At 43.1% G+C, this 24,517-nt stretch overlaps 1 protein-coding gene across 4 annotated transcripts in view; it reads right to left on the bottom strand.

Moving 5' to 3' along the window:
• The window catches only part of LOC147253772 (RNA-binding motif, single-stranded-interacting protein 3-like), a 228,604-nt gene that overhangs the window by 106,356 nt on the left and 97,731 nt on the right, over positions 1-24,517 (bottom strand). For all 4 annotated transcript variants that reach the window (XM_086219056.1, XM_086219057.1, XM_086219055.1 and 1 more), the window contains one exon: positions 10,422-10,513. In XM_086219056.1, the coding sequence (XP_086075182.1) occupies positions 10,422-10,513 (92 nt within the window). The remainder of the gene's footprint in view (positions 1-10,421; positions 10,514-24,517) is intronic.

Genomic DNA, 24,517 nt, shown 5'->3' with positions numbered 1-24,517 from the left:
GGCTGTCGAGAAAGGCGATCAGTGTCCTGTTTACCCTTCCCGGCACAGTATTTAATGTTAAAGTCAAACGTAGAGTGGACAGTGAGCCGATGATAACTGGCTGCATCCAGTTTTGCTGACTTCAGAACAAATGTCAGAGGATTATTGTCAGTTATGACAGTGAATGTGTTCCTGAAGAGGTAATCGTAAAATTTCTCTACGATTGACCATTTGAGGGCTAGAAATTCAAGCTTGTGGGCAGGGTATCACTTTTCGCTGGATGAAAGACCCCTGCTCGCATAAGCAATGACTCGCATTTTGCCATCCTGTTCTTGGTATAGGGAAGCCCCTAAACCGGAAGTGCTGGCGTCGGTGTGGAGGACATAAGGCAATGTTGGGTCAGCAAACCCCAGAACAGGTGCAGATGTCAGTTTTTCGATGATCAAGTCAAAAGCCTTTTGGCAATCAGATGTCCATTGCTCATTAATGGGCTCTTTGGAATTGAAGTACCCCCAAGGGCTTGATGTCTTTTGGCCCTTTCAATAAGGTGGGTAACCACCTGTGAGATCATTTAAGGGTTTTACTATTTTAGAATAGTCTCTAATGAAGCGGCAGTAATAACCCGCAAAGCCCAAAAAGGACTTGAGCTCACCGAGGGTCTGAGGCTTGAGGGCACTGACTTTGTCAGGGTCAGTCTCAACTCCTCTGCTTGAAACAATGTGACCTAGATACCGTACCGAACGTTGAAAGAAATGGCATTTCTTTGATGAGAGTTTCAGGCCATTTTCTCTGCAATAGCAGTGTGTTGGAACTTCACCTCACTGCTGACAACTTCAATAACCCTCTCAATCTTGCCATACTCTGCCAAGTAAAAGAATACTTTGTTATCAACCTCACTACCCATTACACCACTAACCAACAATGAATTAGGCACTAACATTTTCAGATGCAAATGTCTCCATGTTTTGTTTAGTTTTTTACGACAGCTTTATCAATATGATATCAATGTTAAGGCCATTTTCTCTCAGCTGCTGGAGAACGTGTTTGATGCTACTCCATCAGGGTGTATTGGGAAATGTCTTATCTCTCTCTTGTGAATAGATGGAGTCAGTCAGCATCGGACTGGATCCATCTCCATTGATCAAGTTCCCTGGCTCACCACTGAACCACAAGGACTCAGAATCATCTTGCTCGATGTCTGATTCCGTCGGGGGGGGGGGGGGGCAGTCTGTTTCTGCATCATGTATGCAATTGCTGATTAACACTCTGGAATGTAACTCTCTCTTCATATGATTCTCAGATACAGAACATACAAAACACCAATATTTTACAGAATTAGTCATTGTGAATTATTTTTTCAACATCTCTTATTTATTTTTTTAACAAACTTTTAATCAGTATTTCTCTTTTTTTAATTAACACAACATCATGATTGACAACAATAAAACAACCTGACAATACGCACGATAAACATTATTGTCACCACCAATAGTACGGTAACAACACGGCATTTTAGCATTAGCACTCACATATAACACATAACAGACAGTAACATCACCCGCTACTAAACAGCGCTACTCGCAGTTAGCCATAGCTCGTGGCTTGCGATCTTTTTTAATGTAACTCACTCAACTTTTCACAACGTAAAACAAGAATACAACGGTTCAACAACTCTGACTGGTTTAATAGGCATGTTTAGGCACTCACCGGAGTCCAACAAGGTTTTTTTTTACATCTAAAACCACTCCTCCTGCTGTTAGGCTCAGTCTCATCTGTGTGTCTTCTCATTGGGTCAGTGCATGATCAGAAAAAGGCAGTATTCTGCCATCTACGGCACTATGGGCTCTGGTGATGAGATGCCCTCATGTGGTGGAAGTGTGTGCAACCCCTTAAATCACTTGAATGGGCTTAGTACCCAGTGGTGCAGTGGTTAGCACTGTCGCCTCACAGCAAGAAGGTTCCGGGTTTGAGTCCCGGCTCGGGCACGGGCTATTTCAGTGTGGAGTTTGCATGTTCTCCCTGTGCCTGTGTGGGTTCTCTCCGGGGACTCTGGCTTCTGGGTTGGGACTCGGCGAGAGCAGTCGCACTCCTCTTCTCTCCTCCTCTTCTTTTCTGTCTGACTATCATTCTTTGTCTCAACTCCTATCCAACGCAGCTGTGAGCTCTCTACCTAAAAACTAATCATGGAATTGATCAGCTGGTCTCTCAACGCTATTGACACCATATTTTCGACAAGGAAATCAGGACCGGAGGAACCTGCCTGTCCGCATGGAACCGACCCTGCGGGCTACGTTCTCGATTCCTGGGGGAGATGGCGTACCGCGTGCTTGACGCCTCTCTCCGTGGAGGACATCGAGGACCTCTACTTATTTGGGTTCATGGTTGTGGGGCTTCTCCTCCTCGGACTTGGAGGTGCCCTCACATACCGCAAAATTGGCAAGACGACGGCTGCCACCAGATCTGGACCTCCACAACTGACCGTCATTTACAACGCAATTATTGAGGCTGGCAAAGCGGGGCAACAACAGACTCTTGAACTGAAACAACAGACTCTTGAACTGAAACGCAGGATGGAAACCATCTCGGAGCAGTTGGCCGCTTTGTGAAGAGGAGAGTGATGTTGAAGACCAGAAAATTTTTAACTTACAATTTGGATTGGACTGAAAGAGAAGATGGATTGGAATGTGTGCTCCTCTGCCCTAACCCAAACACAGAAACCTTATCGGCTACTGAAGGTCATCTGCCCACTGTTTATCCTCCAGGAGAACTCCTTCTGCCTTGGTGACGCAAATGGCACGTACTATCCCCCCCCTCCCCCGTGTGTTCCTGACCCCCGCCTCTGCCCTCTCCACCTCCCTTGGGGTGGCAGCGCCTGCTGGCTGCAGCCTGCCCCGCCCGGGCTTGGCTGGCGCGGCTCTTGCTGCGACGCCTCACTCTCACTTGCCTCCATTGGGTCAACGGACTGCTCAAGTTTAGCGTACATACACAACAAATGTATATGTGCTGTTGTTAAATTTCTGAAGTGTACCATTATTACTTTCAATCTGTAATAATTGTGACGGCTTGTGATACTTGTATCAGGCTTTGAGTTGTGATCTTTAATTGCCCCTCGGGGATAAATAAAGTTTTCTGAATCTGAATCTTCTTCCCACCGTCCAAAGACGTGCAACTGGGGACTAGGCTGATTGAATACTCTAAATTGACTGTAGGTGTGAAAGCCCTGCGATGGACTGGCGACCTGTCCAGGCTGTACCCCAACTCTCGCCCATAGCCGCTGGGATAGACTCTCCCGTGACCCTTAACAGGATAAGCGGAAGAAAATGGATGGATGGATGGATGGATCACCTCTTCTTGTGTTATAAGCGCTCCATCTTTCCCAGAGGGCATCGCATTTGCTCTTTTGTCGTCTAAGATTAAAAACCATTAGTTCCATAGTTTGGATGTCTTTAATTTCTGGCTTCCCACTGACTAACAGAGGGCAGTTCTGTGTCGAGCCATCTTCTTGTCATGGTTTTTTCGCTCACAGCCATGAAGACTTTTAGGAGGTATTTGTCCTTTTTGGTAACAATATATTACCTAGGTAGAATGATAGAGAGGTGAAAATGTGTGTAAAAGTACACTGCAAGACTTCTCTAAAGATACTGTAGACTCCTTATCAGAAGGGTTTATGGATCGTACAGGTCCAGAACATGTGTGTATGGTCTGCCATACTGTGTCCACATCCTCTTCAGCATGCAGGTTGTAATCCTGCCTGTTTAAACTTTTGCTTTGGTGTTATCAAAATCTGACACAATTTTTCCAGGAAAAATTCCTCCAAAATTGAGTAGTGATTTGTGTATGAATTATATTTGTCCAGTTTTCAGAAGTTATTACAGTTCCCAATTTTTTTCCCCATTTTGCCTTAATATAGATTGCTGAGTGGCCTCTTATTTCAACAATATGTCTGTATAGTTCGCCAATGATCTTTCTGGACAGTTTTGCGCTATAGGCTTTGATAAACATTTTGGTAATACCTGATATATTTTCCTGTATAGATTTTTTAATGTTCTTATTAAAGTAGTGCTGGCATTGCTGATACCTTTAGAAATCATGCCAATCAAGGCTGTCTCTATCCAATATCGAAGTCTACGAATTCCTGTTTTTCAAGTAGGAACACAATGTGCAGAATTGCCTTCTCGCCCATTGAGTGAAGCCTTCATCATTCATACCTGGTTTGAAATCCGGGTCATGAGTTGGCCAAATTAAAATTCTAAATTTCTTTTCACCAGGCTAGATCAGATTTCAATGGAGAATCTAACCCACTGACTCTGGATATGATGTTGACTTGCCACCATTGGGCATCCTCTTAAACTCTTTATGTGCCTGTTTGACAGAGATAGCTCCACATTTTTTTCCATTTTGTGAAGTAGTCTTTATTGCACCAGAGCAGCAGTGGTCTCATTTGTGCCACAAAATACAAATCTTTGAGTCTTGGCAAACCCATCCCCCCACTCCCACTTCATTTTGGCAGTTGTAAAGTTTTATACCTCACCCTGTGGGTCTTGCCATTCCAGATTAATTGAGATATCACCTCATCCCATTCTCTAAATTGACTCTCAGGGACACAGATGAGTAAAGAGTGAAACAGATAAAGAAATCTGGGTAAAATATTTGTTTTTATTGTCATAATTCTGTTGCCCAGATGCAGGGACAGGAAGGCCCTTCTGTCTAGATCTTCCTTTATCTGTGAAGTGTTACTTAGTTTTCAAAAAATAACTGTGGTATATCCTTTGTTAACTTAACACCAAAGTATTTAATAGAGTCCTAGCTGAACTTGTACTTTTTTAAAAAATCTAATGATGGAGCAAAATTGAATGTCTGGGCTTGTGTTGTTATCAACATTAAGGGTGTAACCTGACAGGGTTCCATACACCCACATTTCTGTGCATCTGCGTCGATAGCATGGCTCCAATTTCTCCCTGTTTTACATATTTGATAGTGTGGAGGGTCCTCCTTATATTGTCCTGAGTTTGTCTACATTCAGTAAACCCAGTTTGATCTTCATCAGTCAGGAAAGGTATCACTTCTTCCATTTTGGTTAAAATAGCTGCATCCAGTATAATTTAGAATCTTGATTTAAATCATTTCAGGGAGATCACACCTTATCAATTTCTTTTACTTTTATTAATTTTTCATTTTGCAATCTCCCAAAGGAGGGCAGGTCCAATTGACTCAGGAACTCCTCCACAATATCAGGTTCAAATAATAATAATAATAATAATAATACATTTTATTTATAAGGCGCCTTTCAAGGCACTCAAGGTCGCTGTACAACAGTTTAAAATAGATAAATAAATAAAATAAAACATGCACGATTTAAAAGAACAACAACAGAAGTCCCTTGGAGAGCACAAGAGAGGGCATTCAGCCATATGCCTGTCTAAAAAGGTGAGTTTTGAGATGATTTTTGAAGGTGTCAATGGAGTCAATGTTTCTGATGTCAGGAGGGAGGGAGTTCCAGAGGCGAGGGGCAGAGCAACTGAAGGCTCTAGCCCCCATGGAGGTTCGACGGAAGGAGGGGACATTGAGGCTGATGGAGGAGGAAGACCTGAGAGACGGGGTGGGAATGTTGGTGTGGAGATGGTCTGACAGGTATGAAGGCGCGAGGTTTTGAATGTATGGAGGAGGATCTTGTAGTCAATGCGGTGTTTTTTGGGAAGCCAGTGGAGTTGATGTAGAACGGGGGTGATGTGACTGATGACAGGGGTTCTGGTGATGATTCGGGCAGCTGCGTTCTGGACCAATTGAAGCTTATGGAGGAGTTTGTGTGGGAGACCAAAAAGAAGTGAGTTACAATAATCCAGACGGGAGGTGACGAGAGAGTGGACCAGGATTGCAGCGCTGTTGGGAGTGAGAGATGGGCGGAGACGGTTGATATTCCGGAGGTGGAAGTAGGCGGACCGGATGGTGTTGTTGATGTGGGTATGGAATGATAAGGTGGAGTCGAGGACGACACCCAGACTCTTAACCTGAGGGGAAGGGGAAACGGAGGTGTTGTCAATGGTGAGGGTGAAACTGGGATGCTTGTTGAGTGTGGATTTGGAGGAAATGAGGACTACTTCTGTTTTATCACTGTTAAGTTTGAGGAAGTTTGAGGTGAACCAGGATTTGCTTTCCTGTAAACAGGCACAGAGGGAGGAGGGTGGGAGGGTGGAGGAGGGTGGTTAGGTATATAATGTAGTGTAATAGCCCCTGTTTCCTTCATCACATTCCTCAGGATGTCTGGAGTAACCCCTTCTCCTTGACACTTAATTCTGAAAGAGGAACAGAACAAACCTCTCTTGACCTTTCTAACAATAATTTAACCACTTGTATAACCATGAACATTTGCTTCACCCTTATCAAGAAGGTACAGTACCAGCCAATTAGTCGTCATCCCCTGTTCATCTTGACCCAAGAACTCGTAATTCCAGTCAGAAAGGTATGCCAAGAGGTGGGGGTTCTCACTTCCCTATAACTTTCACCCCCACAAGGTGCCATAAACCTTCGTCTGGTGGGAAAAACCAAGTACAGTTAACTGAAGAAGAGTTGCAGACCATGATAAAACTGTCATCTCTCCCTGAGTGTATGTGTTTAAACATTCCAATGTTCTAACTGTTCAAGTCTGTAAGGATGTTCGTGTGGTTGAAGGGTTCTGTGTCCCAGTTAAATGAAGTTCTGTGTATTGAGTAATGTCCCCTCATAACTTAAGTCTCCATTCACAGAATCCCTCACTTAACACACACACACACACAAATATACATACACACATACACACATTCGAACCTAAAAACACTCACATAGTCACACACATATATATATTCTTGTATATAAACATAATGTTTAGGATGTTTCACTATGTGTAGTTGTCAAACTTTATTCGCCTCTTCATGTCATTAAGTCTCTGAGCCATCTTATTTCTCTAAGTGATCTATCCGTATGTTGTATAATTGCTTTTCATTCAATCAGTTCAATACATTGATATCTGAGAAGCATTGAAGATGGTAAAGTGTGCTAATTGGCCAGCAACCCCACACAGGTCAAAGGTCAATCCTCTGAGGCGGACCAGTTTATTACTGTAATAATCGGGACATCGCACTTTGCACGCACCTTCTTGCTCCTACTCTTTGCGCAAACCCCTAGAGCCGTCTCCTTTTTTATGACCATCTACTCACTCATGAGTTAGTCTTTGTTCTTGCAACAAACTCTTTGATACATTTTTAATAATTCCTTTGGTAGTAATGTTTTGAGTTGAACGTACCTATCTTCCACCTAAATTCATGAAGGCATTGTTCAATGTAACACCTCCAATATTGATTTTTTTCCTATTTCATAATTCGTCACCGATTGCAGCTCACAGTTGTTATTCCATTGACCTCTTGAATCTCCATCCTGACCAGCGGAGAGAAGCCACCGTGCACCTGACAAGAGCATCGTTGTTGAGCCAGCAAGCAGCCTGAAACCCGATGGTAGAAGAATCAACGCGCTTCCCTTCTCCATCGAGCGAATCCCAGCGGGAGTCATGGTTGTCGAGGCGAAGGCTTTGGAGGCCGTCCTCCCACCAGTTTGTTGGAGAGACATACATCGATGGGAGCAACCCAGCTGAGAACGTAAATCCCGTTCCGTTGGTTTTCGCGCTGTCAAAATAATAAAGGTCAGTGCTGCAGCTATTCAGACCTTGATTGCTCTCTCTAACTGCCAAACTCCGCCTGACTCCTTAGATATCTGAGCTGAGGCAGTTGTGTCATCAGTTGAAGATAGGAAAAGCTGAGTGGTAGTAGAAGCCATGTGAGCAGAGTTTCCAACGTAACTATATTAATGCCACAGCATGCCTCCATGTACAGTCCCCTTACATAATAAGTGGAGTGTAGCCAAGCTAAGAAAGGTTTTAGATTCATATTAATAATAAACTGATAACCACCAATGATAATAACATTATTTATATTAAACATTTAGAAACAATCAATCCATCAGTCTTTATTTATATAGTGCCAAATCACAGCAAAAGCCATCTCAAGGCACTTTACATAAAGAGCAGGTAAAGAACTTTACTCTTTACTTCAGATGAAGGAGACCCAACATTCCCACGAGTAAGCACTCGGTGATGGTACAAAAGGGGGGCTTGAGAAGGGGGGGGGGGGGGAGAAACATAAGCTCATAAAGCCCTTTGACAGACAAAATAAAAGTTGGAACCTCAGGAACAGCAATATATAAACTTTCAATAATAAGTAGTACTGTGATAGCAACAAAGAAAATGGTTTTAAGATGAGAAGTGGCAGAAGAGGGGCCTGTCCCATAAAGGAGGAGGAGTACCTTCTGGCTCAGGCCCTAATAATAAAAGGACACAAGACAAAACAAGGGCAGTACGGTGGTGCAGTGGTTAGCACTGTCGCCTCACAGCAAGAAGGTTCCAGTTCAAGTCCCGGCTCAGGGACAGGATATTTCTGTGTGGAGTTTGCATGTTCTCCCTGTGCCTGCGTGGGTTCTGTCCGGTACTCCGGCTTCCTCCCACAGTCCAAAGACATGCATATGGGGACTATGCTAATTGGGTACTCTAAATTGACCATAGGTATGACTGTGAGTGTGAATGGTTGTCTGTCTATATGTGTTGGCCTTGCGATGGTCTGGTGAACCCCACCTCTCACCCAAAAGCCGCTGGGATAGGCTCCACTCCCCCCATGACCCTTAACAGGATAAGCGGAAAAAATGGACGGAAGACAAAACAATGTATTTGTAACACTACCGTGTAGAGGTCTTTTTTCCTTAAGAACAGTTTAACACATCAACACGGCTCTTCCAAATGCCGCCCCAAGCTGTAAGAAGCATAATAAGAGATGGAAGTCTAGTGAAAAACGGTTTAATAGAGCAACGCAAATGTGGTTCAGAGGCTTGCTGCTATTTAATTCAATGGGATGCTCGGAGTGCCTTAAGACTGGTCCATTTTAATTGCACGATCTCTCATTTATAAAAAGAAGTGTGCAGCAATACATCTTTAATGAATCTGAAAAGAAGGCATACAACAGACAATTCAGTGTCTATCTGTCTCTCTCTCTCTCACACACACACACACACACACACACACACACACACACACACAGAAAGATGTGTGTTGTGCTTGGACAAGTTTCAGCTGAGCTTTGTTGTACACAACTCTTCTACCGAAACACACCCACCCACACACGCACGCACGCACACGTGCGCGCACACACACACATACACACACACAAAAAGATGTGTGTTGTGCTTGGACATGTTTCAGCTGAGCTTTGTTGTACACAACTCTCCTACCGAAACACACACACACACACACACACACACACACACACACACACACACACACACACAAAACACAAACAGGTTTGCACAGCTACCCTTATTAGGGTGTTCCATATATGTGGATAGCCCAGCCCATCCCAAACAAATTGATGCCTAACCATAACACTAACCCAACCTCAACTCAAACATTAACCATGAGCTCATACATGTTGTACCCATGAAGACTAGAGGTCCTGATATGGTTAGTTTTTTTATACCACAGAAGGTTGCCAATAGGTAATAAAACAAGTACACACATGCATGCATGTATGCACATGCGTACACACACACTTTTAATATAACCTGCATGCTCACCTTGATAGAAGACAGGCTGGCACAGAAGAGAACTAACCCACCCTCTTTCATGTGCTCTCTCTATAACACACTGAATTCCATGTAGATGCATATGCAATTAAAAGAGCAAACTGGAAAGATTATTTGTATTGGTTGGAAATCCATGAAAAAATGTGGGGAAGGCACTAGCTTAGCCATGTGTTCTCTTGAAATTTGATCAATCATCTCATCTTGGTCATAGGCCTTAATCAATAAATGTATCATGTACTCAATCAGGGGATGGTATGGCTCAGAGGTAGTGTCCATCTAAGAACCAAAGTGTTGTTGGTTCGATCCTCACCTCCCCCGGTGACCATATCGAAGTATCTTTGAGCAAGATACTGAACCCTTAATTGCTCCTGATGGCCCTGTGATGGACTGGCAACCCACCCAGGGTGTACCCCGCCTCTCACTCAATGTCAGATATCAGCTGGGATAGGCTCCAGCCCCCCCCCCCCCCCCGTAAACCTTAACAGATAAGTAGTATAGAAATTGGATGGATGGATGTACTCAATAATCTCATCAGTGATTTGATTAAAGCTATCAGTCTCACCTCAAGCAATGTGACAGTGATAAATCCAGTGATCATTTTCTAAGGGTGACTATTACATTATTGCCATCAGTGTTACAAGTATAATTATATTTACTGTGTTCATCATCGTGGCATAGCCAGCTTCATGGTCTTTAAACAGATAACTGCAGCATCGAAGAAAGCAAAACGTTGCAAAATATACAAGTGATACAGATGAGAGAGTGAAGGCTGGAGGGGAGCTTACCTTCGCCATCTGTGCCTGAACTCCACTGGCTTTGAGCGAGGCCACAGCCTTCTGAGCAGCTGCAGGGTTGTCAAAGTCTACAAAACCATAGCCTGCGCACGCGAGCACACACACACACACACACACACACACACACACACACACACACACACACACACACACAAAGATGACAGATGTCACAAATAAAAAAAAGAGGATAGTGAGAAAGAGGATGGGAAACAAAACAAAGAACAAGGATCTCAGATTAAGTTGCTCCAACACTTCATAAATCTGATAACTGTACCAAAAACAATTGCAGTCACATGTTTTATCACAGCAGCTTGTCCCCTGGGATTTCTTTTCAGCTGGTAACAAGCATTGGTCATAACTGAAGTCACACTTTAAAATCTCATCGCACATTCAGTCAAACAGAAATCTATGTGGAACAAACTGTAAATCACTTTTCAGTGATTCCACACAAAATTCATTCATACCCTTTTCAAACTGAAAAACATGTATCAACACGAGTTTTTAAACCTGTTGTGAGGGCTGCATGCCTGTGTTTTTCTCTCTGTCATCGCGCTGACAACGTCATCATTACACATAAACATGCGCTGAAAAACTGAGAGGTAAACAAATAACAACATGGATGTCGGCGATGTTGTATTGCAATGTTGTCACTTTTGCAAAGCATACAAACTAGGCGCAGATTGGAAAATGTCCGAGCGCTAATGCAGCGAAGGAGAATGAAGTTTTTGGCTATTCCGGAAGGGAGCCGAAGCTACAAGCGAAGCCTGACAGGTGGCACAGTGACAAAATCAGGATGCAACAGGAAGGTCGCGTGAAACCTGAGACTACGTGGGTTGCCTTTTTCAGACAAGCTGAGCCGAGCCTAGCCGCTAAACACCCGGGGTGCTTGGCGAGTCGGTTGACGTGGGTCGAAATGCTGAATCAACCCATTCAGAGTGCCCAAAAACAAGTGTTGACCCGTGTTTTTGGTGCGGTGTAAAACAGGCTTCAGTGACCAGTTTCCAGAAGTCCACAAACTGCAAAACACTATACTTTTGCAGAATATTCCTCAAATGCTAACATATTTTGTTCCAAAACAGGTACAAAGACAATCAAAGGAGAATTGTGGGGGGAAAAAAGTGCATTTCTGCTCATGCCACATTTAAATGTACAGAATGAATAATGACAATAAAATGACACAGGTGTTGCACTTCACAGCTGAAAACCTACCTAGTTGACCCATGTTTGGCCCCATTAGCAATCAGATGAAAGGGATGGCTTCTGAATCGTGTGTGGAGATATTTCTCCTGAAGCCTACAAGGGCTGGAGCAGATGAGTGAATGAATATGTTGTACATGGTTTTTGAGATTTTGTGTCTTCTTTTTATTGTATCCCTGGTTTTGTGATTCTTGATTTTTATCTGTCTTAAACTTTTAGTTTTCACAAGTACTGTAAATCACTATGCAAAGATAGACAATTTTATCAAAATTAATTGCTGCATTGCTGATTTAGTCTTGTTACACTATGCAATACACAATAATTTAGTAAAGTCAATAAAAATGTAAAAATCTTATTCTATACTTATATAAATTATATAAATACTATATAAATTAATCTGAAAAAATCTTTCTTACTTTAAAGACAAAATGTCTTATGTAATGCTCTTTATTGATTTTGTAGTTTGTAGTTCAGTGTGCTAATGGCAGCGCTTCCTAAGTGGGTCTTGTTGCCAGTGTTGTGGATGAATGAGCTTTGTTTTATTTACATATGTGATATGTTTTGTTGGTGAGAAAGAGTTTTGGAGTTGAGATGAACTATTTAGCTTAGATGCATGTTGGCAATGCAGACTATGTGAAAAGTTTTAATAAAGTTGTCAGTATTGACCAATGCTTGTTAGCAATTAAAAAAAGAACTGTAAATGTACTATAGCACAAAACATAAACAGAGTCAATCTCATAAGCAGTTCTTGAAAACATGTTCATAATTCAAGGGAGCATCACAGGTAAATATCCGTTAGAATCATTAGAATATATATATTTTTACTACTCCACTGTTTTTTAACCAAGGAGGCACGTTGGTGCAGTGGTTAGCCCTTTCAACTCACAGCAAGAAGGTTCTGGGTTCAAGCCCCAGCTTAGGCATGAGATCTTTATGTAAGGAGTTTGCATGTTCTCCCTGTGCCTGTGTGGGATCTCTCTAGGTACTCTGGCTTCCTCCCGCAGTCCAAAGACATGGAAGTGGGGAATAAGCTAACTGAATGTTTGTCTCTTTATGTGTTGACCCTGCAATGGACTGGCGACCTGTCCAGGGTGAAACCTGTGTACTGTGTAAACCCTAACCCTCTCGCCCAAAGGCTGCTGGGACAATAAATTCTACAAAAGGTCTTACGTATAAAATACCTGGTGACAGGCCTTCTCCACATCAGTGGAGAAGGCCTGTCACCAGGTAAGGTTCCATTAAGAGTGTGTACAATTTTATACGTAAGACCTTTTGTAGAATTTATTGTCTGTTCTTCCTCTTTGTCAAAAGTGACCACTTTTAAGCATTTGTTTCTGAGGATTCTGAGCTATGAATGATGACAACAAAGTGTCTCCATCCATGTACACTCTATCAATGGCCTGGATTGTCCATTGCGTCCTGCTCTATTTTCAGGAACAGAGTAAGCTGGTACCCTTGATTTATGCTTGCATTGGACTGAAATTTTGCCATTGTCTGAGTTTAAGTAGATATCGTTAAAGACTTTGACAAGAGCAGTCTCGGTGCTGTGGTGCGGTCAAAACCCTGACTGGAAAACATCAAAACAGTTGTTTAGAGCTAAGAAGTTGTTAAGCTGTTGAAAGCTGCTTTTCCAATGATTTTGCTTAAAAACGGGAGGTTTGATTTAGGCCTATAATTGTTCATTACTGAGGTGTCTAGATTGCTCTTTTTTAAGAGCGGCTTTATGACGGCAGTTTTCAGGGCGTATGGAAAGACACCTGAGAGAAGTGACATGTTGACAATCTGCAGAAGATCTGGGGCCAAGCAACTAGAAACTGTTTTTAAGAGGCCTGTTGGCAGAATATCAAGGCAGCAGGTGGAGGATTTCAGATTTAGTATAATGTTCTCCAGGGTTTTAATGTTGATCGGATTGAATTGTATCATGCTACTGGGGTTAGTCCGCAGGGACAACATATAACCTGTACCGGATATTGAGGCACTGACTGTTTGTCTAATTTTCTGGATTTTATTAGTAAAGAAGGAGGCAAATTCATTACATGCCCTGGTGGACAGAAGTTCAGAGGCTGTTGATACTGGAGGGTTTGTTAGCCTATCGACTGTAGCAAATAAGGCACGCGCATTATTTTTGTTTTTGGTGATGATGTCAGAGAAGAAGGATCGCCTTGCGTTTCTCAGTTCTAGGTTAAAGATACGAAGTCTCTCTTTAAAGATCTGATAGTGAACCTGAAGACTTGTCTTTTGCCACCTGCGTTCAGCTTTCTGACACTGTCTTTTTTCAACTCTGACCAGCGTGGCATTTCTCCATGGAGATCTTTTCTTACCAGAGACCATCTTCACCTTGTTGGGCGCAATGGCATCCATCACATTTGTAATTCTAGAACTAAAATTTTCTACAAGCTCATTGACCGAGAGCCGTGAGAGAGCAGGCAGAGGAGTAAAATTCTTATTAAAAACTTCACTGGTGTTGTCAGTGATAAGCCGCTTGGTAATTACCTCTGTCTGAGTAGTAGTGTGCACAGAAATAGCACTCTCAAAAAACACACAGGAGTGATCAGAGATAGCAACATCAGTAACCATAACTTAAGGTATGTTCAGGCCCTTGGAAATAATTAAGTCTAGAGTGTGACCTCTGTTATGTGTGGGCTCTGTTACATGATGGGTCAAACCATAGTTATCAAGAAGACAGCACAATTCTCTTGTGCCTCTGTCCTGGGGATTGTCAACATGAATGTTAAAATCACCAAAAATCACTACACAGTCAAAGTCAATACAAATTATAGACAGCAGTTCAGTAAAGTCATCAAAAAAGTTCACACAGTATTTAGGAGGTCTGCAGACGTTAAGGAATATTGCTTTGATAGCAGAATTCAACTGAAGGGCCACATATTCGAAGGAGGCAAAACTACCATAATACATCCGCTTACATTGCATTGAGTCCTTGAATAATATAGCTACTCCCCCTCCTATTTTATGCTTCCTCGTTTCACTCATAAAACTGAAGTTGGGGGGGTTGACTCAATAAGAACGGTTGCACTGTTGTCTTGTTCTAACCAGGTTTCATTTAAAAACATTAAGTTAAGATTGTGCGATGATAAAGTTGTTGATTAAGAATGTTTTTCCAGCTACAGATCTGACATTTAAAAGAGCTGAATGTAGTGTGCTAGAGAAATTATCTGTACTATTTTTCATGATAGGCTGACGAGGGATGGAGGCTAAATTTGATAAGTTCTTAACCAGACTGTTTGTGAAAATGGGCTTTACAAATAAAATTGCCTTGCTTTGCCTTAGTTGGGTACCTTCTGTTTCTAGGCAGATTAGTGTTTCTATTACTTATCAAGACTGGGATTGATGACGTTACCACATCAGGCCGCAGGCTATCCAGGGAAAAGATAAAACTGTGATTATCCTTGCCTGGACCCAAAACATATCAGCAAGAGCTTGTTGAGAACATGGTGACAAAGCTTGTTGTATATAATGTCCACACATATATTATGTAAATTCCTTATACTGGGATATATAAAGAGTTTGAACTGGCATTGACAAGCTTCACTAATGTCTAAATACATTATGTGATGCACAAAATCCTATCTTGAACTCTTTTATGCTTCACAACAGTTCACCTGTCGAAATGGTGACCTGGTGACCAACATTCTCATTCTACAGCTAGATAATATAGCTGGCAAAAGTGAAACTAGGTGATCTGCTAATGATGCATTCAGGGGATGTGTGTAAATCTGGCTACTAACCCTGGGTTACATGAGGATAAGCATAATTGAGCTGTTCTGGACAGATACATGTGCCACAATGATGAGTGTCAGCTCATGCATCTTGCTGCTGAGCCGTGTGGTGTTGTTCAGGAAGATGTTGGGTACCGCAAACTGCCACCTGCATTTTGCCTCTGGTATGCTAATCCATGGCAACCCAGCTGGCCGAGCAATCTAGCAGGCAGGATGTGTGTGCTGTAATAGTTGCTGGTGAGTTCCAGTGCACCACATAATGTCCCAGTTTTTACCAAGTCTTGCATGTATGTCAAGTCACCAATCAACAAAAGAACAAAAAAAAACAATAGAACCACATTGAGGAGAGCAAAGCCACTGTATCTGTGCATGATGCTATCTTGCATCTGCCAAAGTTTTACTTTTGGCCAAAGAGGCACAGGCAGTGAGTAACTGAGAATTGGGCCACATTAAACTCTGTGTATGGTAATTCTCTGTGGTTGTGCACAATTTCATATGGATTTGGACACCCACAGAAGAAATATGTGTCCTTGAATAGATGAATAGAGAGCAGAGATTTCTTTATTTTATATTAAGATTACCAGATTCGTATGCACACATTTGGAAAGAACTGTGGGTTCCAAGAAACAGTTGGTTGAAGATTCTTATACACACCTGAAACAGAGTGAAAATGTACCTAGATGTTCTACAAATATCGCACTGCAACTGACCAGACAATCACTAATTTTCCTGCATGGTAATGTGCCAGTGGTCGTGTACCAATGGACCAGCTCACTTTCTCAAGACAAAAATTTAATAGCCACAGTTTTTCTACTTGTTGTGGCATATTTATTTTCTTCTTTTGTATAAGTTTAAATTGACCTTATTTGTAGTCTGTAAGGGACCTGTACATCTGCTGCATTTATACAGCTGTGCTTGTGTTTTTCATATGCTAATAACAGTGCTGGCTTAATGGCAGTGTTTCATTCAGCGTTGCTGTCATGGTGGGTAAATCTGCTTAATAGTCTTCCTCACCAGGGGAATTAATAATTACAGGGATTCATATCATTTATTGGTGTAAGGTTGGCATCATTGTGTTTATCTGTACTCTATCAAATTACACAAGAAGCAGCATGAGTCAAAAGGTCTGAATACACCACTCTCTTCTTTCTGAAATACACCCTCCTTTACTGGGTCTTGTGATTCGAGTTGAAAATTAAATGGAGACAAAAGACCAAACACACTTTGTATAGGAAAGTTTGTGTTTTAGGGTTAAGGTATATACAAACAAATTAAGATAACCTGTGACAGAATAGTTTCACCATTTGTATGGGAGGGAGCCTAATAAAAGAAAGATGTTGATGCACATGAATTAAACCATTTAGAGGAAAATAATAATGAAGCCTTGAAATTCGCACTGTAATTCTGAGTGGCTGCATGCAAGCCCAATAAAACAATTATTGGGCCATCCTTCAAAAGTCTCGCTCATTATGATCATCGGCGTAAACAGTTAAAAAGTGAATACACAAACCCTTCTCACTTTCTCTTTCACAGAGAAAGAGGAAGTGTATCCACAAAATCATCTGTTCTTGTCTGTCTTTTAGGAGTATAGAAGCATGCTCTATTTTGATAAGCAGATGATTTTTTTTCAAAGGCTTTCACAGCAAGCTCTACCCTGCACACACCCAAATATTTATGCTGTTGTTAATGAGATCCTTATAGTTTTGCCAAAATATGTCAAAAAACAAACACACTGTACATTTTCACTGCACACATACAATGTATTGAGCACACAATTGCAACTTAGACATATATTAACACATATTATGCAAGCCCATGAATATATACAAGCATGGCTGCACACAGACAAGTGTTTGTAATCTTTTGTATTTGATCTGTATTTATATAATTATCCATCCATCGTCATCTACCGCTTATTCCTTACTAGTAAGGGTCGCGGGGGGTGGAGCCTATCCCAGCATCAACGGGCGAGAGGCGGGGTTCACCCTGGACAGGTCACCAGTCCATCACAGGGCCAATACATATAGACAAACAACCATTCACACTCACATTCACACCTACGGTCAATTTATAGTATCAATCAGCCTCGTCCCCAAATTGCATGTCTTTGGACGGTGGGAGGAAGCCGGAGTACCAGAGAGAACCCACGCAGGCAAGGGGAGAACATGCAAACTCCTCTATATAATTATTTCCCACACCTAAATGTAACCAAGTGTTAAAACACACACACACACACACACACGACTCCCGTACTCAAACGTAGCTGCGTTGGCTGAGTAGCCTCAGCAGCCAATCAGAGGCTACGTAAGCCACATGCAGATTCACGCTGTAGAACCGAAACCGAGGCGCGAAGCTCCATCGTTCCCCCTTCAAACAAGTACATTTCATTTCAAGGAACTCTTGAAACAACCTTATCCCTTATTTTTTAATTTTGTTGAAGGGCCCCGCGGACAATTTATTTTTTTATTATTTTTTTGTGTGCACACTACTTTTGTTTTACTCTAATTGGTTGGGTTATTTAATACTCAAATTGTAAACAATATATGAGTATTTACTCAAAAGTTTATTCTTGTGTCCGTCTCCCTATTGTTGCTCTACAGTTTGGCTCCTTGCGAATTTAGCTTCTTCTGATTCAGGTCCAAGTTATTATTAGTTAGTATTTTATTATACTGTAATTCACCTTTCTTAATTGTAAAGTTGGTTAGTCATTGAGAGGGCATACACTGTTCATAAGTAGCCTGGTGAAACATTTTCATTCCAGATTACTTTGAATAAATCTTATACAATCCAGCTCATCAAATGATAAACCAGGGAAATGATAGAAGAGCTTCTGGTGAGCACACACATCTGATTGCAGACCGCATTTGCATGAAACACAAAACATTTGGAGCACAGAATGTCCACATTTATGAAACAGTGCACACACATACTTTGCTTTTATATATCACAGTCTCAGATGTATCACCGCGAAAAGTTCGTCGATTCTTGCGCTGCTTCATGCCAACTCTAGAAGTGCAGTAGAAGTTGGCGGAAAGCCGATTCTTGCATTAACTCCACTTTGGTCCGTTGGCGACACCCTGTGGTGGTGTTTGGTAACTGACATTATTTGATAACCGCACATACATCAGGCACAAAAAAGCCTTCCAGTGGGAGATAGCAGACCGTTCCGGGGTGAGTCAGTCGACCCTCAGCCGGGCCATGCCCTGGGTGGTGGACCTGATCATTGAACTGGCCGATATTAATTTGCAGCAATAGATGGATTCTCTATGTAATCGGAGCCACTGACTGCTCTCAGGTTGCCATAAAATCGCCGTCCCACGAGGAAAACGCTTACATTCATCATAAGGGTTTCCACTCCATCAATGTGCAGATCATTGATGCGCAGAGGCTGGAGGGATGGACGCCGATCCCGGCCGGGCAGCCGTCCTCCCACGCCAGAATTTCATTTCCACAATGTGAATGGGTAAGAAGATACGACACGATTCATGAAGCCACATTAATTTATTTTGTCCACGAAACGTTCCAGAATATTTTTCAGCCGGTCGAGCCGCTCATTGATCCCTGTTATGTCCTCCTGCGACTGCGGGACCGCCTGTGTAAGGACGGGCTGGCCCGAATGCCGCTGGTCCTTGCGGATGACTGAGCCGGCGGACGGGCTGGCGCGCGCTGATTCTGTGTATTTGTTGCCTTTACATCTGTGGCAAAGCATGTGGAAATGTTGCTAAGAAATGGAGTTGCCACCTACCCTCCAGGCTCTCGGAGTCAGCGTGGGTGGCGGCGACCCCCCCCCCCCCCCCACACACACACACACACGCACACACAGAGGTGCTACCCATGACTGCCGCCACACGCTGCCCAAATTCCGTCAGGTTCCCCTCTCCCTGACCCTCACCTGTCTGGCCCGCACTCCTCCGGAGGGCAGCTGTATGCTGCTTGACCTCCCCCTTGAGGTCCTGTTTTCCATATTGTTATTTAAATCTAGATTTAAGCCAATTGATAATTGTAGTTATTGCATTTAGTGATTGAGCAGTGTTGAATTTAGTCTTAATGAATTTAGCTTGCATTGTTTAGGAAGTTAGAATTGCAGACATGCATTAGAAATAGAGAGGAAATCTTTCAGAGCGGCAGCAGTGGTGCAAGCTGATGACGTAGTGATGCTCGCGCAGGTTAAGTGAGGAAAATTGTGCTTTGTATCACTTTGATCGTTCAGTAAAGGAGGAGCCAACACTTTTCTACCGTCGTCATAAAACCTCAAAAACGCATTGCGACGTGTTCTTTTCATCATTAGAAGAGGTTAAGATGTATGAACATGATGATAAACAACACTGGTGATTAGAAGGGAACTTTAGCCAATAACAGGTCCCACCTCTTTGTTTTAATCTCAGCGGGGGTGCGTTGCTCCGAACCCACTGCGTTCACCCTCTCACTTCTTATCCCACTCATAACGTTCATTGTTTATCCTGACACCACTGGACAGGCTGCCAAACAAAATCTGCTGTCGCGCCTCCACCTCCCCGACCAGCACCTCCAGCTCGCACGGCGTGAACCCCTTTTTCTTTGACATTGTTTTGGGAGTGCGGACAGCAGAGACCCTATTTAAATGACTTTGCGTATTTATAGGTGGGCGTAACGGGGGCGGGACCAGTCCTCCGACATCTGCGCTCAATTCCACGCTGATTGGGATGTATCAAGGAAACGTGCTTGGATTCTGGCGCTCGCACATATTGATACATCCAGATTTTTTTGCATACGCAACTTTCGCGATTCTTGCAACTGCAGTTTTTTCGTATGAGATCCGGCCCCAGCACCAGCAGCGGGCCGACAAGCGGCGGACGGTCCTCCAGCCCACCCGGACCCGGACCCGGACGGCGCAGGAGGACATCAGGGGAATAACAGTGATCAATGAGCGGCTCGACCGTCTGAAAAATGTTCTGGAACGTTTAGTGGACAAAATAAGTTAATCCGGCTTCATGAATCGTGTCGTATCTTCTTACCCATTCACATTGTGGAAATGAAATTCTGGTGTGCTTGGACGGCTGCCTGGCCGGGATCAGCGTCCATCCCTCCAGCCTGTGCGCGTCTCAAATGATCTGTGCATTGATGGAGTGGAAACCCTTACGATGAACGTAAGCGTATTCCTCATGGGACGGCGCTTTTATGGCAACATGAGTGCAGTCAATGGCTCCGATTACATAGAGAATCCATCTATTGCTGCAAATTGTGCTTTAATATTGGCCTGTTCAACCGCACCGTAAGGGAATTTAATGTGCCTGCGGGAGAGGCGAATGATCAGGTCCAGCACCAAGGCATGGACCGGCTGAGGGTCGACTAGCTCACCTCGGAACGGTCCACCATCTCTCGCTGGAAGGAGCCAGTGGCCAAGAAGCCGAGCGTGCTCAGCACCAGTGTCGGCACTGGCACTGCTCGGCTCCTGGCGGCTCTGCGCTGGAACGCGCAATCCTCACAAATTTGCAGGAGGATGGCCTGCAGTAGCCGGAACACGCTCCTCAGCCACTTGTCAGAATTTTGGAACGAGTCCTCCTGCTCCCTGAAATGTTGCTCCCGTCTTATAGCACCGTTTGCCATGTCCTCCAACAGCGCAAGTGCTGCCATTGTTGAAAGTTGCACATTCAGCACAATCGTGAAGACTCTTTTATAGCTGCTTAAGTAATGTCATCAGGTGTTTGTGTTGAAGGCTTTTTTGTGCCGGATGTATGTGCGGTTGTCAAATAATGTCACTTACCAAACACCACCACAGGGTGTCGCCAACGTACCAAAGTGCAGTTAACGCAAGAATCGGCTACGGCACCTCCGGAGTGGGCGTGAAACAGAGCAAGACACAACGAACTTTTCGCATTGATACATCTGAACGTGAGCGTCGATCAAGCAAGTTATTCTTGCGTAAACCGCGTTGATACATGAGGCCCCAGCCCCAGTTTCTAATCTGGATCAATCTTCCCTTTTGGCTCAGAATATCCTTTCTTTATGGTTGGCTTCGATAGAAAAAAAAAGCGCTGTGAGATTTCATTAATAAACTTGAGCAAGATTGTTTGCCAAAATAATTTGGTATCTTTTTTAAAGTCTGTGTAGGTTCTCATTCATCCAGGTCATCGTAGATGACCTGGAAAGAATGATATGAATGAATGAATGAATAAATAGGTGAAAGGAAATGTCGCAGTCCACCTCCTCTGTTCAAAGGAGGAAAGCCACTCCTTCCAGGACGATCATGTCCAAATCCTCGACAGAGAGGACAGATGGTTTGAAAGAGGAGTTAAAGAAGCCATCCACGTCAGGATAGAGAAACCATCTTTGAACAGAGGAGGTGGACTGCGACATTTCCTTTCACCTATTTACAACCAAGTCCTTTCAAAACTTCCCCAAAGAGCTCAGCTGAAAGACCCATGTGGAACGGCTGATGCCAGCACAGCCCATTAGCATCTGAGTGGTCAGTGAAACTCCCTAACGACCACCCCTGAAACTCCCTGACACCGCACAACGACTGTCGTTTGGGGAGGCCAGGTGAGTCTCGGGAGGGTCGTTTCCACCACAATAGCACTGACCACTCCCACATAGGTTTATAAGCTGGAGTTTCCACACTCTTCACTAGAACTGCAGAAGCCTCTCGGATGAGAGGTGAAACGTCTTCAAGATAAACTTACGTCCAGTTGACCAGATTTTACTTCGCTTCGATCTATCTTTTTTAAACTGAATGGAAAGGTAGGTTTTGAAGTAGAAAAGATTAGGAACCCTTGGTTTAGAATATTTGGGAATAAATAATTACAGCTGCAAATTTCACAATGTTTCTCTCACTATTAAGTGGGTATAATGATTACAGTGCATTATATTTTGTTTGTATTAGTACAGTAGTGGTCATGGCACAGTGGTGCAGTGGTTGTCACTGTTGCCTCACAGCAAGAATGTCCTGGGTTCGAGCCCTGGCTTGGGCACAGGATCTTTCTGTGTGGTGTTTGACCGTAGGTGTGGCTGTGAGTGCGAATGGTTGTCTGTCTGTATGTGTTGGCCCTGTGATGGACGTGCGACCTGTCCAGAGTAAACCCCGCCTCATGACCGAAGGCTGCTGGTTCAGGCTCCACCCGGCGACCCTTAACAGGATAAGGCCTTAGAATATTAGTGTAACATAAACGGATAATAAAGTAATGATCTCTAAATAAAATATTAAGCATTAAGAATGTTGGCACATAATTGAGCTTAAATGTTTATTGTCCTTGTATCTGAGGATATCTGGGAGTGTTTTACACTCCAAGCACTCCTTCACCAGAATAAAAAAAAGTTCACACCAATCACCCAACACTATGCATTCTTCTCAAGGCATGACAGCTGGAGACATTTTTCTGCATGGGCTCATCTTCACTGAATTGCCGAATGTCCTAATGTGATAGAAAATCAGCCTTGAAAATATAGTTCCCATTTGCCTGTATTCTGTTCAAGGAGAGGTCTATGTGTTATGGAATTGTATTTGCCCCTCAGGTCAATTATAAGGGACACAACAAACCTCGTGAGCTTTAAGTGATCCTCTGTTCTGCTCAAGCACACTTCAGCTGGGAGAAGATGCTTGCCTTCAAAGCTGATAAACAGTTTTCCATCACCATGCTTTTGGCAACATAGTATATTTATGTCACCAAATCATTTTCCATAAACTAAAATCTAGTCTTTTTTTTAAACTCAGATAAGAATGTTTCTCATGGCAGCCTGATAAATTCCCGAGAAGAGAGTCATGAAAACATCTCTCAATTATATAACACTTGTCATTTGTGTCCTTTCCCTCCCATCTGTGGCCTTATGATGACACAGAGATGAAAATTCATCCTGCTTAGTTGGGCCTGACAAACATTCCACTCTTGAATGAATGAAAAAAAAAATACACAGCACATACACACATGAATGCACACACAGATGGAAATGCAGATAAACATACACACTGGCGCATGCACATGCCAAATTCCCATCTAATTTCCTGAGTGCCCGGAGTTCTGGCCTTGGGCCATTCGAATGGGCAAGCTATGAAGCAAAGGAGGAGCGGAGGGAGGCCGTTAATCGGAAGGAGAGGGTGACACAGAGAGAGAGAGAGAGAGAGAGAGAGAGAGAGAGAGAGAGAGAGAGAGAGAGAGAAAGAGTTAGAGGATGAATAAGAGGAGCAATGGGGGACAGATAGGAGACTCGGGAAGTTGGGGCACTTGTCTTTGGGAAATGGAAATCCTTTACAATCCAAAGTGGTTTCCTCTCCCTTCCTTCCTCAATCCTGAGCTCTATGCCCTGTCCCACTGAGCTCCCACAGTGCTGTTTTAACACTGAACATGCTACAAAGCTGATGACTTTGTAAACCACAAAACAAAAATTCTGCTTGCTTAGTTCACCAAATGGACAATTGATCACAGTCACTCACTTGATAGTAGTTTATCATAGAGCGGCTGCCATTTATGACCACACACTTAACACAAAGACGCTTCAAAGCTAGGAAATGTTTGAGTTTGCTGAAGGCTTAAATGGTTTTTCAGTTGAAGTAAAAACATGATAAATTGGAGCCCAAGTTTTCCCACAGCTGACTGCACTGGGGAATACTCCATTTATTTACCTCTTTCTGTCTAGGTCTCTCATACTCTTGCTTCCTTTCTGCAAAATCTTCCTGAAAAGATGAGGCTGCCTGCTAAATCATCAGTTTCAAAAGGTATCCTTCCTGTTCTGCCAGACCGGGGTTGTTTTTACCCAGTACCTCCTTCCATCAATCCCTTCCTTTCCAAGTCTTTGGGCCAATTTGTACTCTTAGTCACGCCAAGCACTTATCTTGTTCCAACTGAATGCCTTTGCAATCAAACCAATACTTACCCGGTTATAAGTCATTCTCATTGCCAACTGATAATGAAACTTCTTTCTGTGAGTTAACAACAGGCTGAGAGACGTATCAAGTCAACTCGAAGTAGTAAAATTGCTGCTGTAGCGGTTTTATTTTTACATTTTGACATATTAAGATATGTGGTTAAAACAAGCTCAGGATATTTCAATGTTTTGTTCAATGACATAAAATATGTTTGTGAACAGTTGACCCTCCTTGCGGTGGAGGTGGCATGGAATGAACAGAAAGAGTCCGGTACAGCAGTTCCTTCCAAGAAGACCATTTTATTCCCAGGCAAACAG

This window comes from Aulostomus chinensis, chromosome 11 (assembly GCF_037954235.1).
Source record: "Aulostomus chinensis isolate RoL2024-O1b breed Wild chromosome 11, RoL_Achi_v1.0, whole genome shotgun sequence".
Lineage (NCBI taxonomy): Eukaryota > Metazoa > Chordata > Actinopteri > Syngnathiformes > Aulostomidae > Aulostomus > Aulostomus chinensis.
Note: the sequence above shows the minus strand (reverse complement) of the source record. Positions and strands in the feature narration are given on the sequence as shown.